Raw genomic sequence first — 17,092 nt, 5'->3', positions numbered from 1 at the left:
CAGAGCGAGCGCTCTGGTCAGAGCGTTCGGCTCTGAATCAGGCCCATAGTCTGCAGCCGCCAGTACCGGTAAGTCCTCTCTGAATGAGTCACCAGCAAATACTGCCACTACTTTGTCAGCCCACTTCTCCATGGCTCGAGAGACCCATGCAGATGCCAATAATGGGCGAATAACCACTCCGGCCCACATAAAAATACTCCTAAGGCATCCTTCCAATTTTTTTCCAGTGGATCCTTAAAGGAGGCCGCCCCTTGGACTGGCAGAGCCGTGTACTTTGCTAAACGAGCCACAGCCGCATCCACTCTTAGAGGCAGCTCCCACTTAGCGACTTGGGAAACAAATGACCCTCTTACGCCTCCGCTTAAACGGCCCTTCTGCCCTAGCTGAGGTGTCAAGGTCCAGACAGTCCAAAGACTGTCGTACTGCCATAATAAGGTCCTCTACGCCCTGACTTGACGCAGAGTCTGAACCTTCCTCCGTCGGGCAGAACCTCCTCTTGGAGTTCCCCCTCTTCCTCTTCTTCCCCCCTCTCGGGATCGGAGTCCAACAAGACACTGGATTGAGGAGGATGCTTATGCTGCGTAGTGTGTAGTTTAGACTCCTCAAAGAAGCGTTCCATAAATGCCGATACTTTCTCGACCCCTACCGCCGAGCGCTCCATGGTACAGACCCAAGGAGGATCAGGATCCTGGTAACCACCCCCTGCAACAGCAGGCGCTGAGGGCAAAACTGGCGCTGCTTGGGCTAATTCCTTTCTATGGCGGAGCAACGTCAGAGAGTGAATGGCTCATAGCCTGAGCCCATGCCGGCTCCTCCGTAAGCTGAGTGGCTACCCCAGCTGGCTGCGCACACGTGGGCCCCAGCTGACAGTCCATACACACAGCCCCTGCATCCAGTTGTCCACACGGCAATTTAGCCTGACACTGGGCACATGTAAAAAAATATAGCCATAGTGGGGTTCTGGCCCTTTGTGAACTTTTTGTCCGTCATTAGAGCACCCCCCTTCCTGCGCTGCCCTGCCGCAGCAGTCAGCCCGGAAAAGCTTTTTCTTTTTTTTTTCTTTTTTTATAAACAGAATACAAAAAATATAACAAGTGGCAATGAATATGTAAAAACTCCAAGCAGGCACAAGAACAGATTACAGTAATACTGAAAACTACTTAGCTGTACTCTGCAGAGTAAAAGGAGTTTGCTCTGTCCTCCCTCCATGCTGTTCAGGCTTGTGTCCTTTAAAAAGCTGTGATCAGACTTCCTGGGAGTCTGCATTTTGCCACTGGAGAGCGGGGGGATCCAGCAGCCATTGCTCCTCCCCCCGTCATACTGAAGCGAGCCTCACTGCTCCTTCCTTCAAGTGTTACTCCCCTCAGTGGGGAAAGCTCTTGGACTGACCTGCATTTACCTACAGCACCTGGTATTCCCAGGTGGTCTCCCATCCAAGTACTAACCACACCCCACACTGCATAGCTTCCAAGAACAGCATGTCCAGTGTGGTGCCACTGTAGGCCTGTAGTCGGCGCTCTCCCCACAGGAGCCGCCGGCAAGAAAGCCGGCAAGATGGCGCCCGCCATCCAGGACCACGCTGACTGCCTGCACCTCTACCAGGTAACAGCAGCGCACTATCTCCGGGCCCAGATGGACTCTTCAGAGACCGGAGTGTGTGGAATGGCGGACGTGCTCAGCACCATCCCCCCTTAGATGCGGCTCTCACCGCTGCTTTACACTCCAGCTGTGTGTTTCTATAAGCAAAGCACAGTACCTATAGTAAAAAATAAACATAACATTACAAATAAAGGAAAAAAAATCCCTAAGCTAAACCAGGGCTGCAGTGCAGCTCTGAAACCAACGTGCCTCTCTCCACAGGCACTAAACTTACACAGAGGGGAGGAGTTATAGATTTCAGTGTTAGTGCCAAATCCACGCCTTCCCACCTACAACCCCATGGTCCAGTGTCCCCCAGCCCAGACGAAAGAGAAATATACAATCTTCCGCAAATTAATTTTGTAAGCAAAAGTTTTTTTTTAACTGTTTTATATTTACTGGAATCCAATAACTAATATCTAAGGCCACAGGATTCAAGTGGCTTATGCAGTTGTACTTTATATTTTGAAACTGCCAGTCTAGTAGTTACATAATTGAAATATGCTTTTTAATTGGTTTTAAGTATATATGCTATATAAAAGTCTATTGTTTATTAAAATATATCTGGGCAAACAGCGCTTCCTAAATCTTCTTTTTTCAGTCCTATGATAATTGGAGGGTTTCAGTAATCCCTCAAAGTGCAGTCTCTCCAGTTTGATTAATTACCAATTCAGATCAAGCGCCTTTAGGCACTGTAGCATGTGTGCACTATATAAATAACTATTAATAAGCATTTTACCAGATTGGCCAGTGGTTGGCAAGTTGGAGCTTCAATTAAACCGCTTACACACTTTTGCAAAATTTTGCAAATTCCATGTTTTTGTGCCAATTTTGGTTGCAAGCCATTGTGAACGTACTCACAGACTCTAAGATGTCCCCAAGTTCCAGTGTGCAACATAAAATGAGTACTTGCATTTAATCCTTTTCTATGAATCCATTAGGGAAAACGGAACACCCTCCAGATAAGAGTTTACCAAAGTAAAGTGTTATGTGGATTTTTTTCTCTCTCTCTTGATCATGTTTCTCTCACACTCTGCTGTGGTTCTTGGGTAGAGAAAGTCCTTGTGGATGGAGAGAGGAGCATAAAAAGTACTGTTGCTTGCTCTATATTCCCATGATCCAATGTCCCCTAAACTGATTCAGAGAAAAGGATTTTTCTACTTCAGGGTCCATAGGGTATCCACAGGATACCTTGGGGTATAGGTGTGACGTCAGTCATCGGGCACCATAAAGTTAAGCTTTCAGCCTCCCAGGATGCACTAGGGTCCCCCTCCTATACCCCGCCCCCGAGCCAAGGCACCTCAGTTCCGTTTGGTGCCCGGCCGGAGTCGGGTGCACCTGTTGGAGTGGGGGCTAGAAGAGCCCCTGAAGCTTTTTCTTCATGCAGCTGTGGCTGCACATCTGGATGAACAGCATGGACAGTCAGTCCTGACGTCCATGCTGTCTTCCCTACACCCCCGCCGGTACCAGAACGCCGGTACCGATCCGGGGATGCTGGTGAGCATCTGGGGTCACAGCTAGCGGTGACCCCAGATGTTCCGGACCATGGCCGGATTCAAGGGGGACAGCAGGTAAGCAGCGGTGGGTCCCCGCTGTTACATGGTCCAGAGTCCCCAGGCAGGGGGCTCCCTGGGGACTGGCTGCAGCGTGGAGCCAGGTATGAACCTGCGCTTCCACTACCCCCTGGGACAGCGGACCGCAGCAGAGCGGTAGCGCTGCGGCGTCCCGGTGGCTAAATGCATGCCAGGGGAGCGCGCCTTCCCTGTCTCACTGCCGGCGCCTCCCCCGCTGCACACAGTCCTCTCTGCACACTGCCGACTGGTCCTGTAGCAGCGCTCCTCCCCCAGGCCAGCCTCCTCTCTGCTCCTCGGCGGCCATCTTTCCAACGCATGGTGAACACTGCTGGAAGCACTGGATGTAAGCATCGTGGTCTGGGTCCCCCCGCATACCTCTCCTCCGATTTGGGTCAGATCTGTGTATGCTGCGCTGTGTCCTACCAGGCCCTGTGTCTGCGTAGTTGTGTGATCAGCGCTGTTAGTGCAGGAATTGATTTTTCTTTGCATTGTATGTGACTGTGCTAGCGCTGCTGCCTGTAACTTTTCTTCTGTCAGCTTTATTACTGTCCCTGTCCTTTCTGCTAAGCCCTTGCGGTGCGGTGCTGCAGGGTGGTCTCTCGCCTATTTAATATATAATTGGTGAGAGGAGTCACATACTTGGTGCCATCATGTCTGAAAGTGATTTTCCTCTCTGCCTACAGTGTACTACGTGTAAAGTACCGTTAGCGGAGGGGGAGGGTAGCGCGGAGGGCCTCTGCCGGCAGTGTTTGTCTATGGCGCGGCCTATTACGGTTACAGCACCGGTACAGGAGCCGCCCTGGGCTTGTTTCGCTCAGGCGCTTACAACCTTAGTGGGCCAGTTAGCTCCGCAGCCCGTGTTTACGCCGATGGGTTTGTCCCAGCAGTCAGTGGTGTCGTCACCCATGCAGGGTTTCCCATGACAATTGGTACCCCACAGTCTCCCTATTTCCCCGCTCCCGGTTTCTCAAGAGCCGGCGTGGGTTAACTCCCTGACGAGTTCGGTACAGCACTTGTTGGATGTGTTGCAAGGGGAGTCTGTGATGCGGCCACATAAACGGCCGCTGGCGTCTCTGTCGGCTCCTTATGAGGATGACGAGGGGATGTCTGATGATGGGGAGATTCTGGATCCTTACGATCAGGAACCTCTCCATACTAAGGACGCTGACGCGTATATATTCCTGGACTTATTCAGGCAGTCCGCACAGCCTTGGTGATTGAGGACGAAGTTCCCCCAGCGGCTAAATCCAAATCCAAGAGGAGGCGTGGAAACAGCCTGGCAAAAGATACCAGCCGCAGAGGCGCCTGGCGGTGGCTTATCCGTTCGCGGATAATTATTTTGCAAAGTGGGAATCCCCTCCACAGGTGGATTCTCACGTGACCCGTCTTGTCCGTAGTGCCACATTGCCGATGCCATCCATGTCCTCCCTTAAGGATGCTACGGACCGCAAGGTGGAGATCTGCCTGAAGTCCGCTTATTCCCTTGCGGGGGGGCAGCACGGCCGGCTATGGCCATTTGCTGGGTTGCCAGAGCGATGAAGCGCTGGGCGGATTCATTAGAGGCATCTTTTGATTCCGACTGTCCGGCCGAACAGGCGGAGTTGATTGGTAATCTCCGTGATTCGGCCACTTATATCAACGAGGCGGCCTTAGACTCTGGTGTCTAGAATTTCTTCAGCAGCGGTGGCTGCTCGTCGCACCTTGTGGCTGCGATCCTGGAAGGCGGACGCAGATTCCAAAAAGGGTTTGGAGGCGTTGCCATTTACCGGAGAAGTTCTCTTCGGTCCGGATCTGGACAAGATTGTGGCCACGCTGGCGGCAGCCAAATCGGCTTGTCTCCCGTCGGCCGCTGCTCCTTCTGGTTCTGGACCATCGTCCTTTCGGTCTTATAGGGCCCAGGGCAGGCCCAAACCACAGTCTTTTCCTCGACAGGCTGGCCCTAAGAAATCGGCCAAGCCCCGGAAGCAGGCATGGAGTACCAGACGTCCGGCCCCTAAGCCAGATGACAAGCCTGCGGCCTGACGGTCCGGGCCTCCCTTTGGGGGATCCCAAAGTGGGAGGCCGGCTGCTGCAGTTCGCCCAGTGTTGGTCGGTCACTACGACAGACACTTGGGATCTCGAGGTGGTCTCCCACGGGTACGCCCTCTCTTTCCGGCACAGACCCCCAGCTCGATTCTTCACCACGGGTCTACCTCAGACCGGAACAAGGCTATGGAGCTGCGAAAGGTATTGCACACTATGCGCCAGGCTGGAGTTATAGTGCCTGTTCCATTCTCCCAGAGGGGCCAGGGTTTCTATTCAAATCTTTTTTTGGTACAGAAACCCAATGGGTCGTATTGTCCGATTCTCAACCTCAAAGCTCTCAACAAGTCTTTGCGGGTACCGAAGTTTCGGATGGAGACCCTACGGTCCATCATTCTGGCGCTGGAACCTGGGGACTACATGGTGTCATTGGACATACAGGACGCTTACCTGCATGTCCCTATTCTTTTGCGCCATCAACAGTTCCTCAGGTTTGCAATCCGCAGCGACCACTTCCAGTTTCGGGCGTTACCTTTTGGCCTGGCGACAGCACCACGTGTGTTCACCAAGGTGATGGCGGTCATGGCGGCTTCTCTGCGGCTGCAGGGAGTCCGCATGTTTCCGTACTTGGACGACCTTTTATTGGTGGCGGGATCTCCAGAGCTCCTTCTACGCCACTTGGACCTGACCATTGCGCTACTGCAACGGCACGGCTGGCTAATCAACTGGCAGAATTCCACTCTAATCCCGTCTCGGCGGATTCTGCACCTCGGAGCCTTTTTGGACTCGGAACAGCAAAGGATCTTCGTGACGGGGGAAAAGATCTCTGCTTTACAGTCGTGGGTGCGCAGTTGTCTGCACAGCCGCCGGGTGTCTCTACACTCGGCGATGAGGTTACTGGGCTCCATGGTGTCGGTGTTCGACATGGTGGAATATGCCCAGTTTCACTCCAGACCTCTGCAGCACCTGATCCTGTCCAAGTGGAACGGGCTGCCTCAGTCTCTGAAGTCCCAGACGATTGTGCTCACCCCGGAGGTTCGCCTGTCCCTTGCCTGGTGGTTACAGACGACCCATCTCAGCAAGGGACGTCCGTTCTGGGTTCCAAATTGGGTCCTGTTGACAACGGACGCCAGTCTTCGGGGCTGGGGAGCAGTTTCGGGTCCACACTTGTTCCAGGGCAGGTGGACGCCGACAGAAGCGGAGCTTCCAATCAATATCTTGGAACTCCGTGCGGTCTTCAATGCTCTCCAGCAGGCACATCGGGTTCTCCAGGGTCGTCCGGTACAGGTCCAGTCGGACAATGCTACCAACGTGGCCTACATAAACAGGCAAGGAGGAACCCGAAGTCGGGCGGCTCACGTGGAGGTCTCTCGGATCCTGGTATGGGCGGAGCGCAATCTTCCGGCCATATCAGCGGTCTTCATTCCGGGAGTGCTAAATTGGGAGGCGGACTTTCTAAGTCGCCAGGACATTCATCCGGGGGAATGGTCCCTGCACCCGGACGTTTTTCAACTGCTGGTGGACAGATGGGGTCTTCCAGAGATCGACCTCATGGCGTCCCGGCACAACAACAAGTTGCCGGTGTACGGGTCTCACACAAGAGACGAATGGGCGTCTCTGGTGGATGCTCTGTCCGTCCGGTGGACGTCCCGGTTCGCATACCTGTTCCCTCCGGTCTCCCTTCTTCCACGGGTAATCCGGAAATTCAAACAGGAAGGAGGGACGCTCCTGTTGATAGCTCCCGCGTGGCCCAGACGGCACTGGTTCTCAGACCTTCAGGGTCTGTCCATGGACAGTCCTCTGCGGTTGCCGCTACGACCGGACCTTCTGTCACAGGGTCCTTGTCTTCACCCAGACCTGACTCGGCTGTCTTTGACGGCGTGGCTGTTGAGACAGCCATGCTGAGGTCCAGGGGGTTTTCCAGTTCTGTAGTGCGTACCATGTTACGAGCTCGGAAACCGTCTTCCGCGAGGATATACCATCGCGTGTGGCATACGTTCTTCCAGTGGTTTCGACCGAGAGGTTATGCACCACAGGAGTTTCGTCTGTCTCGGATACTCGCCTTCCTACAAGCGGGACTAGATCATGGGCTTCGCCTTGCTTCTTTGAAGGTACAGGTTTCGGCCCTGTCTGTCTGGTTTCACCGTAGGATTGCTACAATCCCGGATGTGCGTACCTTTATGCAAGGTGTTCTCCGCATTCAGCCGCCCTTTGTTCCACCTGTGGCGCCTTGGGATTTGGCTGTGGTCCTGAGGGCTCTCCAGGGACCGCCGTTTGAACCACTGGGCTCAGTGGATCTTAATTGGCTAACAGCTAAGACTGTTTTCCTTCTGGCTATTGCTTCGGCCAGACGTGTTTCTGATTTAGGGGCTCTTTCTTGTAGACCCCCTTTCTTGGTTTTTCATGGGAACAGGGCAGTGCTCCGCACTCGGCCCGAGTTTCTTCCCAAAGTTGTTTCCCAGTTTCATGTTAACGAGGAAATCGTTGTTCCGGCCTTTAACTCACCTGGTCTTTCCGTGGGTGAGGCCTCTTTGGATGTTGTGCGGGCCTTAAGGGCTTATGTTGACCGCACTTCTTCGTTTAGGAAGTCGGACGCCTTGTTTGTCCTCTATGGCTTCCGTAAAAAGGGCCTGCTTCAAAGCAAACTTTGGCAGCCTGGATCCGTATGGCTATTTCTGAAGCTTATCTTCATGAAGGCCTACCGGTTCCTCCTTCTCTGAAGGCTCATTCCACTAGGTCTGTGGGTCCTTCGTGGGCAGCTCGACATGGTGCCTCTGCAGTTCAGATCTGCAAGGCTGCTACGTGGTCCTCTGTCCATACCTTCGTGAGGTATTACAGGTTTGACACCTTCGCCTCTCAGGATGCTTCCTTCGGGCGGCGGATTCTCCTTTCTGCACAGGAGCGTCCCCACCCTTAAAGGATACTGCTTTGGGACATCCCAAAGGTATCCTGTGGATACCCTATGGACCCTGAAGTAGAAAATATGAGATATGGTAAGAACTTACCCTTGTTATCTCTATTTCTACGAAGTCCATAGGGTTCCACAGGACTCCCGCCCTGTCGCACCTGTGCTGCAGATGGGCTTTGCTCTGGTCACCGGTTTTTCCGTCTCCCTCTAGTGAGAATGTGATTCTTGTGTGTGTCCAGATCTTTTTTCTCTCTCTTCCTTCTCCTCCGGCCTATGGCTTGGTAACTAACTGAGGTGCCTTGGCTCGGGGGCGGGGTATAGGAGGGGGACCCTAGTGCATCCTGGGAGGCTGAAAGCTTAACTCTATGGTGCCCGATGACTGACGTCACACCTATACCCCAAGGTATCCTGTGGAACCCTATGGACTTCGTAGAAATAGAGATAACAAGGGTAAGTTCTTACCATATCTCATATTATTGTAAGTATAAAAATATTGTTGTTTGAATGCAAATAAACATTTAAAGAAAGAATGTAAGTGTAGTTCCTCAAATTCATTTTTTCCTGAAGATTTGGATTCTGTAATTATCTGCTTGTTAGGGTTCATACACTCCAGGACAATATCGGCACGATTAAGGTAATTGGAACGATGAATCGTGTAAATCGCATAGTGTGTACGCACAATTGCGCGCTCCCGCTGGTCGTATGCGACGTCTTATGATTGTCTGTGCTGCACAGACAATCATAAGATAACGCATACGATATGGTGCCAATCGCACAGTGTGTACGGACAACCGGACGATCAGCCCACTGTACAGCGTATTCGATTTGCCGATTCAACAAATCGTCAAATCTTATGCGAAATTGGACAGTGTGTACGCTCAATTTAGGAAGTTCTGCCTTCAAGGGAAATTGGATAGGAAATCGGAACGATTACAAATCGTTCAGGTGTGTACCCTGCCTTAGATACTTTTGTTATATGGTTTTGTTCTGTTTAGAAAGTAGACATTCTGTGTGGGATCGGTATAAAGAAGGTGGCTTGTGGGACACAGTTTTCAGTCGCACTGACAAAGGATGGACATGTTTACACTTTTGGTCAAGGTGAGTATAGTGACATTCACTATTCCCATACTTATCATTTAATAAAACAGTACTGTCCTTTCCCACTAACATTTTTTTGCTTTTATGCGCAATATTTTCATTCCTGCTACACTAACTATCTCCATCTATAGACCGTTTGATTGGTTTGCCTGAAGGTCGAGCTCGGAATCACAATCGTCCTCAGCTGGTTCCTGGTCTTTTGGGCATCTTTATTGAAGATATTGCTGTGGGAGCAGAACACACATTGGCGCTGTCATCAGCTGGTGAAGTGTATGCTTGGGGGAGTAACTCGGAGGGGCAGGTTAGTGCTGATACATTGTGCATTTTCAACCAGTGGTTTGCTTTGCTTCTTATGGAGATTGTATTTATTTTTACAAATCAGTTAAGCTTTTGTTTAACCAAAGTTATTGTCATAGCTACTGTACTTGGTATCTCATGTCCTTGGTGCAGGTGGTTCCTTGGCCCCAATAGTTGTTCTCAGTGCTGCAACCTAGACAACGTTTTATTCACTTTTATAAGGGCCAAATATGCACTTAGAGCTTGCTTAATTGGTGGTCCTGCTTGTTGCCATTAGCAAATACAGTACCTAGTTATTTATGTGCTAGTGAGTTTGTGCTGCACTGTTCTGCAGTGGTTCTCAATCTCAGTCCTGAGGACCCCAAACAGTTCCGGTTTTCCAGGTCACCCAGCAGGTGCACAGTTGTATTTATTACTCACTGACACATCCAAAGGTGAAGCTAATTATTTCACTTGTGGTTATGTGAGGAGACCTGGAAAACTTGTGCTGTTTGGGTCCCAAAGACCGAGTTTGAGAACCTATGTACTAATGTAATAGGAATTTTTAAGACTTTAGCCTCTTATTAACATTCTCATTTCTAATAACCCAAATTCAGTCTTGACAAAAAAGGTTTTGTGCATATAGAAGGGGAAATGGGTTGTTCAGCAATTTGAAATCACTCAAAATATCTATAATAAAATTGGGACTCAATTGTCAGAACTCTTGAATCTAGTATATAGCGCTTTTATTTAAATAAATATGGTCGATTTGTTACCACTCTGTGATTTGTTCTGGTCACCTGTTTGTTACAACTTTATGCACATATTGGCCTTGACTAGTGTTTCACTTTTTCTGATGTGGTGTATTGCATATTTTGTAACCTATTATACCGTTATCCCCTTTTTTTCTGTTACCTATATAACTCTTTAAGTAAAATTCTATAAAAAAAATTTGATGATTTGCAACGGGGGTTTTAAATAGTTTTATCATATAAAAATCTTGTAGATTTTTAAATTAATTTCATTGTCCCATGAGTTTCATTTGGCTGTCCAGCGAGTAGTGCACACACTTGAAAGTTGATTCAAATGAATGGAAATAAATGAATGTCACCCTAGTTTTCAAGCACTCTTGTGTGTCTGATACCAGTTACATTATTTTTCAACTGTCATTTTTGGAAGACCCTTCTTTTATTTTTACTATGGAGTATATAGTGTGGTGCAGGAAGCCTGGATACTTTAAAAAGAAAATTCTCAGGCTCTTTCCCCCAACTCTGTAGCATAGAGCGACTTTTCAGGCAATTTTTTGCCTTCAAATGCGTCTTATTAGCAAAGCGATGTGAATAGGACACACAAGCAGCTTCTGCTGATTAAATGATATTTATCAATTATTTATTAACCGTTTCTTATATAGCGCAGCATATACCATTGCGCTTTACAATTGTACACATTAATAGAACAAAACTGGGTAATAACAGACAGATATATAGGTAGGAAGGCCCTGCTCGCAAGCTTACAAAGATATGCAGCTGTGACACTGTAACGTAGCATTTTGCATGCTGATACACCCGCAGTTGCACACAGAATATTGGCATGCCACATATCGTGTGTGAAAAAAATTAATTTGAAGGGAAAAAGTTGCACGAAAAGATGCTCAATGCTGCCGAATCACGCTACAGCATGGCGCGACTAGAAGGGCTGTTTAATGCTCAAGGAAGTAAGATGTCTGTGGACACATCTGTATATCCCGGTGGCTTTCTCTTACTTTTGTTATATCAAAGCACCCAAATTATAGGCCAGCAGTGCAGGGTTGAAACTTAAACCTTAAAATAGTTGAGTTTAAAACCACCTTCCAGACAATCCTGCAGAAATTACAGCAGCTGTTGCAAGCCAAAAAAAAGGTAGGGAAACCACATGCTTCACACCAAGTGATGTAGGTCTTACAATACCTGTGACAATTTTTGGAAACAGGTTTTCGAGCCTTAAGCATGGTCAGAAAAATCCTTAGCTTCAAGCATAATGACTTCAACATTACAATCGGTCAAGGCAAAATTAGGTGATAAAAGTGGACCTGACTTAAAAGATCTGATCTTGGAGGTCTTAGTATTAATCTCCATGCCCTTTGCCATGCTTAAAACATCCATTTACCAAAACAGTCTGGTGCTTCTAAAGTCACCAGAACACCCTCTCTTTTTACCATTTTGAGATCATGTAGAAGCATTACTTCCAGAAGATACAGATAGAAGCGCCAAGACCCTTACATGGCACCTATAGGATATGCCTGCAGAATCCCTGTCCAGGAGAATAAGCAATACACCTTGTGGTTCAACAGACATGCCGTTATATCAACATCTGGCTGCTCCCATCTGTCCATCAGCTATTTAAAGCTCTCCGTGTGTGGTTACCATTTTCCAGAATGAAGACTGTATGCTGAGAGAGCCCACTTCCCAGTTTTCCACCCTAGAAGAAAAGCTGCTGCAATAGCCGGAGTATTTTGCTACACCCAGTCCAATATCCTACTCATCTCTGTCATGGGCAGACCACACTTTGTGCCCCCTTGGTTATTTTTCTAAGCTGTGATGATGTTGAACTATGTGCAATCAGAGTGAATGTATCTGAGCTCCAACACATTTATCAGGAGTTTTGATTCCACAGCAATTGCCCCCCCACCTTCCCCCACATAGGCTGGTGGCCATTATCACTGTTGGCCAGTCTCAGGTGGGGAACAGATGACTCCTGTTGTGACTGTCACCTCTCAGCCTTCAGCGGAGTAAGAGATACTGTACATCCCTGGGGACAGTCTGAACAGCCAACTGATCCAAGCACTGGTGAAACGTGTTCCATTTCAAAATAAGTTTTGTTCTGGAAAGCTTGTGAATGAAACTGTGTAAATTGTCCTGCCTCAGAGATTAATACGGTCTTCCCCAGAACCTTCATGCAAAGCAGCTTTATCAACAGTGGGCCAACAGGGACCTCACCATTATCTGTAGCAAGAGAATCTTGTCCTCCTGTAAGAACACCCACTGCTTTCTTGAAATTTAGAAACAAAACACTTACCTTGGTCAGCAGATTGTCCAAGCGAGACACCATCACTTCCTTGTGATCAGAGCAGGGCAGCCATAACTTCCATTGTCTTGTCAAATGCTCTCAGCACTGTGGCCAGAATAGTTATGTCAGAAATGGTGATTGGACGGCAAACCTAGTAGGAGGCATTGGTACTCCTCCCCGATTGGAACATTAATGTATGCGCCCTTGATGACTATGAACACCATAAACTTGTTATGTTGCATGCTGTTGATAACCATTTGAATATACACCATCTTAAACCTGTCCACCCTCAACAGGACAGGGGCTTCAGATTCAGAATTAGCCAAAAGGTACCATCCAGTTTTTTAACCAGAAAAAGATTTGTGTAAAAACCTAAACCTTTCTGTTGTTCTGAGCCTGGATAAACCCCTCTGTTGATAGACGGGACTAAATCGTTTGCCCCCGGCAAAATGTCTTGTCTAGAGGAAAACTTGTAGTGAAAAGCACTTGGGTGGGAACTTCACAAGATCTATGATATATCCTCCAATGGTGATGCCTTTCCTCAGGTGTCTATGGTGGAATGAACCTGGAAAATAAGCAGTTGCGCCCCCATCACTGGAGAACCTGGGTGGGGCCCTGGCATGTCATGCTGGCTGACAGACAAAAAAAAGAGAAGGGTACCGCACAGAAACATGTATTGTCCATCAAATAATTAACCAACCATGTTGTATCTCATGCTTATAATATAACATAACATATTGTTGGTGGTGCTCCCAAAGTCCAAATATAACATATACCAAGGGGAAAAAAGAAACAAGAAGGGCATGTTGCTGGGGCACTCTTAAATTCAAATATACATAAAATATAACCTTTATTGACTTATATTTAAAATATAAGTGCAGGAGATTTTCTGCCCGAAACTTGTTTGAATATTTCGCCACGTCCATTTATTTTAGTTTTGCAAGGAAACCTGTAGTATTTTAGATAAGTCAATAAAGGTTATATGTCATGCTGGCTGTCAGAAGGCTTGGGAGCTGGCCACCTAGCTACCCAATCCTGTGTACCCCACTCCACAGGCTTTGGAGAACTGACCCATGGAGGTCTGACCACTTGCCTTTTCATGAGGATGAATAGAGTAAAAACGAAATCCCTTAGGCCTATGAACGTCTCTCCCAATGGCTTCGTAAATAATTCCTTTGAGTTTGAGACTGAAGATAGCCTACCCAGAGTATGGAAGGCACTCTAGAACCTTCTTAGACTCTGTGTCCGCTTCCTAAGTATGAAGCCAGGGAGTATGACGTGCTGAGACTAAAAACCCTGATTCCAAGAAGCTTCATATCAATGGAAGCTTCACAGAGATACATGGGGGCCTCACAGATGATCCACCAGTCCACTCGATAAGAATCGTGATAAGGCCCAATGCATAGCTAAGCAGGATCTCAGATAGGTCCCTGCTGAGGTGTAATCTGTCTTCAAGCAGTTTTTGATTTTCCTATGGGGTGTTTGCCCCAACCTGGACACAACCAGTTATAGTGATCCTTAGAATAGGCAAACATTTTTGTAGCTGTACCTTCTCCAGGCAAAGCTTTAGACCTACTATTTTTCTCACTCATCGTAAGTATGAGGGGAGAAAGGAGAAGATAACTGCAGTGAACATGTCAAAGTTGATGTGCAGCTGCAGAACAGGCACAGAGCACACAGAAAACATTAGCTGAAAACCCCACTACTTCCATGCAGAGGGGAGGAGAAAGAGACTCTTACATTGTTGAAGTTTACAGATGATCTAAAGTCTTGATCTTCATTCATATTTTTTCAGCTTGGTCTAGGTCACACCAACCATGTACGTGAGCCTACTCTGATCACAGCATTGCAAGGAAAAAACATTCGCCAGATCTCAGCAGGGCGATGTCACAGTGCAGCATGGACAGCAACTCCTGTACCTCCACGTGCTCCAGGTAAATTTGTCTTACCTCAACAGATGCAGCTCTAAGCTTACGATTCCTTATGTCTGTACTATAAGGTGGTCACACATATGGGCCTATTTATCAAATATTTGTTGCAGATCAGTTACTTTTGGGGGTACTTGTAAATATTAAGGATCCCCTGAATGTATGAAGGAGGGACAGCAGCAGATGCAGTGGTGGGCTGGGCCGGGGGGCAGTGTGCCATGTGCCCCCCGGGCCGCATCGTCATGCGGGCCGCGGGCCGGTGCAGTCTGTGTCACTGTGACACAGACTGCACCGCGTGTGTAGCGCTGACCGGACGGAGTCCGGTTAGCGCTACACAGCACAAACACACAGCCGCCGGAGCCGGCAACTGTGTGTTTGCTGTAATCAGCAGCCGCTGAGAGTCTGTCAGACTCTCAGCGGCTGCCGCTGCTCCCACTGCGGGAGCCATCTTCCGGCTCCCGCAGTGGGTAATGGGAGAGACTACGTCTCTCCCATAATGCAAAGCGGCCAGAGGAGCCGGTGGAAGCGTCGGGACCAGGAGCGGGGTTTCAGGTAAGTGTTTTTTTTTAATTTTTTTATTAAGTCTCTCTCTACTATGGGGGCACTACCAAGTGGGGGGATTACTATGGTTGCACTACCAAGGGGGGGGATTACTATGGGGGCACTACCAAGGGGGGGGGGATTACAATGGGGGCACTACCAAGGGGGGGGGGTTACTATGGGAGCCCTACCAAGGGGGGGATTACTATGGGGGCACTACCAAGGGGGGGGATTACTATGGGGGCACTACCAAGGGGGGAGTTACTATGGGGGCACTACCAAGGGGGGGTTACTATGGGGGCACTATCAAGGGGGGGGTTACTATGGGGGCACTACCAAGGGGGGGGGATTACTATGGGGGCACTACCAAGGGGGGGGTTACTATGGGGGCACTACCAAGGGGGTGGATTACTATGGGGGCACTACCAAGGGGGGATTACTATGGGGGCACTACCAAGGGGGGGATTACTATGGGGGCACTACCAAGGGGGGGATTACTATGGGGGCACTACCAAGGGGGGGATTACTATGGGGGCACTACCAGGGGGGGATTACTATGGGGGCACTACCAGGGGGGGATTTCTTTGGTGGCACTACCAGGGAGGGATTACTACTGGGGGCACTACCAGGGGGGTGGATTACTATGGGGGCACTACAAGGGGGGGGACTACTACTACTGGGGGCACTACAAGGGGGGGACTACTACTACTGGGGGAACTACAAGGGGGGACTACTACTGGGGGCACTACAAGGGGAGGGGACTACTACTAGGGGCACTGCATAGGGGGGCGGGGACTACTACTAGGGGCACTACATAGGGGGAGGGGACTACCACTGGGGGCACTGCGAGGGACCACTGCTGGGGGCTCTATATAAAGGGCAATACTGGGGGTACTGCATAGAGGGGAGACTACACTTGGGGCCACTATTTAAGGGACATTGCATAAGGGTTACCACTATTGGGGGCACTGCATGGGGGGGTGGACTGCTACTGGGGGCACTGCATAGGGGGTACCACTATTGGGGCACTATATAAGGGGCCTACTACTGGGGGCACAAGGGGCACTGAACAGGGGGGACCACTACTGGGGGCACAAGGGGCACTGCATAGGGGGGGATCACTACTGGGGGCACTACTGGAGGCCTGCATAAGGGTGTTATCTCCTGTGGCACACGGGGGCACTGCATATGGGCACTACGACAGGGGGCTGCCCCTAATCTTTATTTTTACCTTACATTAATCCCATATGGACCCGCCTCCTCCCTGAAACACTTGAGGGGGGGCGGTGCCGTAGCACGCTCGTTCTTCGGGCACCGTAGCTACACGCTACTCCTCTGCCAGGGCCGCCTACATGCATTTGCCCCCCAGGCTAAAAGTTGCCAGCCAGCCCCTGAGCAGATGTCTCCATATATGCTGCAGTCCCTCCATTTCCGACAACAGCTGCAGTCTATGGAGGTTACGAAGTTGTCAGATTCACCAAGCCCTGGAATGTGAATCATTCCAGTGCTTGTCCCTGGCAGCTATAACATCATCTTTAGATGATGTTAGGCGGTGTAGCCCATGGACTACATTCCGCATGAATTACCGGAACCCTCCCTGGCAATATCTGCTGCACAAGCATGGTCAGCAAACCGCGTCAACAGAACGGCCCCGCCTCCTGAAGGAGAAGTGAAATGATGGCTTTTGAAGTAATTTCACTTCATACTCCTCGAAGTAATTTCACTTCATACTCCTCCTTCAGAGCCCCTGTCCCTGATAAATAGTCCATCTGGGCAATCTATAATTTCCTATTGCCAGGAATAGCGGCTATAAGAAATTATAATTATCGGGTCAAAAACCTGATAATTAGTAAATATGCCCCATAGACCCAATACAAGCACGGAGCAACAGAGATATCATCCAATTTGCCTGCACTTGTAGGTTATAGAACCATATGTGATCTGGGCTAACTGACTAATTTCCAACATCTACGTTCCGTTAATGAATATGAACCACTAGTAGATCATCTTTTCACAGCTGTTTCCATTATGCCTGATATTCATTTGAACTATTTCATTGGAGT

General features: G+C 49.2%; 1 protein-coding gene across 12 annotated transcripts in view; it reads left to right on the top strand.

Moving 5' to 3' along the window:
* HERC1 (HECT and RLD domain containing E3 ubiquitin protein ligase family member 1) overlaps positions 1-17,092 on the top strand; it is a 305,583-nt gene that overhangs the window by 263,261 nt on the left and 25,230 nt on the right. For all 12 annotated transcript variants that reach the window (XM_088446526.1, XM_088446573.1, XM_088446582.1 and 9 more), the window contains exons 69-71: positions 9,138-9,240; positions 9,372-9,541; positions 14,357-14,495. In XM_088446526.1, coding sequence (XP_088302652.1) covers positions 9,138-9,240; positions 9,372-9,541; positions 14,357-14,495 — 412 coding nt within the window. The remainder of the gene's footprint in view (positions 1-9,137; positions 9,241-9,371; positions 9,542-14,356; positions 14,496-17,092) is intronic.

This window comes from Taudactylus pleione, unplaced genomic scaffold (genome assembly GCF_031769625.1).
Source record: "Taudactylus pleione unplaced genomic scaffold, aTauple2 ptg000019l, whole genome shotgun sequence".
Lineage (NCBI taxonomy): Eukaryota > Metazoa > Chordata > Amphibia > Anura > Myobatrachidae > Taudactylus > Taudactylus pleione.
This window is presented reverse-complemented; position numbering and strand designations above follow the sequence as displayed.